The sequence below is a fragment of the Antrostomus carolinensis genome, unplaced genomic scaffold (assembly GCF_000700745.2).
Source record: "Antrostomus carolinensis isolate BGI_N321 unplaced genomic scaffold, ASM70074v2 scaffold24136, whole genome shotgun sequence".
Classification (NCBI taxonomy): Eukaryota; Metazoa; Chordata; class Aves; order Caprimulgiformes; family Caprimulgidae; genus Antrostomus; species Antrostomus carolinensis.
The window spans coordinates 1-1189 of NW_010321510.1; the positions used below are offsets into that span (position 1 = coordinate 1).

At 55.0% G+C, this 1189-nt stretch overlaps 1 protein-coding gene across 1 annotated transcript; it reads left to right on the forward strand.

Moving 5' to 3' along the window:
* Positions 1–89: 89 nt before the first annotated feature.
* On the forward strand, positions 90–1166 carry LOC104526505 (syntaxin-1B-like; the record flags this gene model as incomplete). The annotated part of the gene is made up of 2 exons (XM_010169966.2): positions 90–221; positions 984–1166. Coding segments are annotated over exons 1-2 (315 nt in total), but the record flags the coding sequence as incomplete, so codon positions are not given.
* Positions 1167–1189: the final 23 nt, after the last annotated feature.

The following is a 1189-nucleotide window of genomic DNA, read 5'->3' on the forward strand; positions in this document are numbered from 1 at the left end:
TGACCTCCTGGGTTACCTGGAGCTCCATTGGCTCATCTCCAGCTGAAGGAACCTCCCCCCCAGCCAACGTTCTCTCCTACCAGATCAAAATGGACTCCCAGATGACCAAACAGGCCCTGAACGAGATCGAGACGCGACACAACGAGATCATCAAGTTGGAAACGAGCATCCGGGAGCTTCACGACATGTTTGTGGACATGGCCATGCTGGTGGAGAGCCAGGTATGGGGTGGGGGAGGGGGTGGAGGGGAACTTGGACCTGCCCACGTTGAGGACCAGGAGGAGCTCCACAAAGCCTCCAGTGAAGCAGAAGATCCCATGGATCCCTCCTACCCCCCAAATTTGAGGTCTTGTTGGATCATCTGAGGTCCATCGAAACTTGTAGAGCCCACAGGGTCACCTAGAACCCATGAGTGAGAGCGCTCATGTCCACCGAGAGACCGTGGGGTCACCTAGAACCCACCCAAACCCCATCATCAGGGCTTAGTACCTCATCTAGATGCCACCAAAAGCTCTTGAGCCCACCAAGGGTCACCTAGAACCTACCAAAACCCCATATTTATTGTTCATTGGCTCATCTGGTTGCCACCAAAACCTCTTGAGCTCATCAAGGGTCACCTAGAACCCACCAAAAGCCATCATCAGGGCTCAGTAGCTGGTCTAGATGAAACCAAAACCTCTTGAGCCCACCAAGAGTCACCTAGAACCCACCAAAAGCCATCATCAGGGCTCAGTAGCTGGTCTAGATGCCACCAAAAGCTCTTGAGCCCACCAAGAGTCACCTAGAACCCACCAAAAGCCAACATCAGGGCTCAGTAGCCCATCTAGACGCCACCAAAACCTCTTGAGCCCACCAAGGGTCACCTAGAACCCACCAAAAGCCAACATCAGGGCTCAGTAGCTGGTCTAGATGCCACCAGAAGCTCTTGAGCCCACCCAGGCGCCGTTGAGTCACCTAGAACCGAGGGGTTTGTGACTCCTCAGGGCGAGATGATCGACCGCATCGAGTACAACGTGGAGCACTCGGTGGATTACGTGGAACGCGCCGTCTCGGACACCAAAAAAGCCGTCAAGTACCAGAGCAAAGCCCGGAGGGTGAGTGGTGGGGAGAACCTGGCTGGAGATGATGGTGGTGGTGATGATGATGGTGGTGGGGTCTGGTGGGAGGTGAGGAGAACCTGGAGGTGATG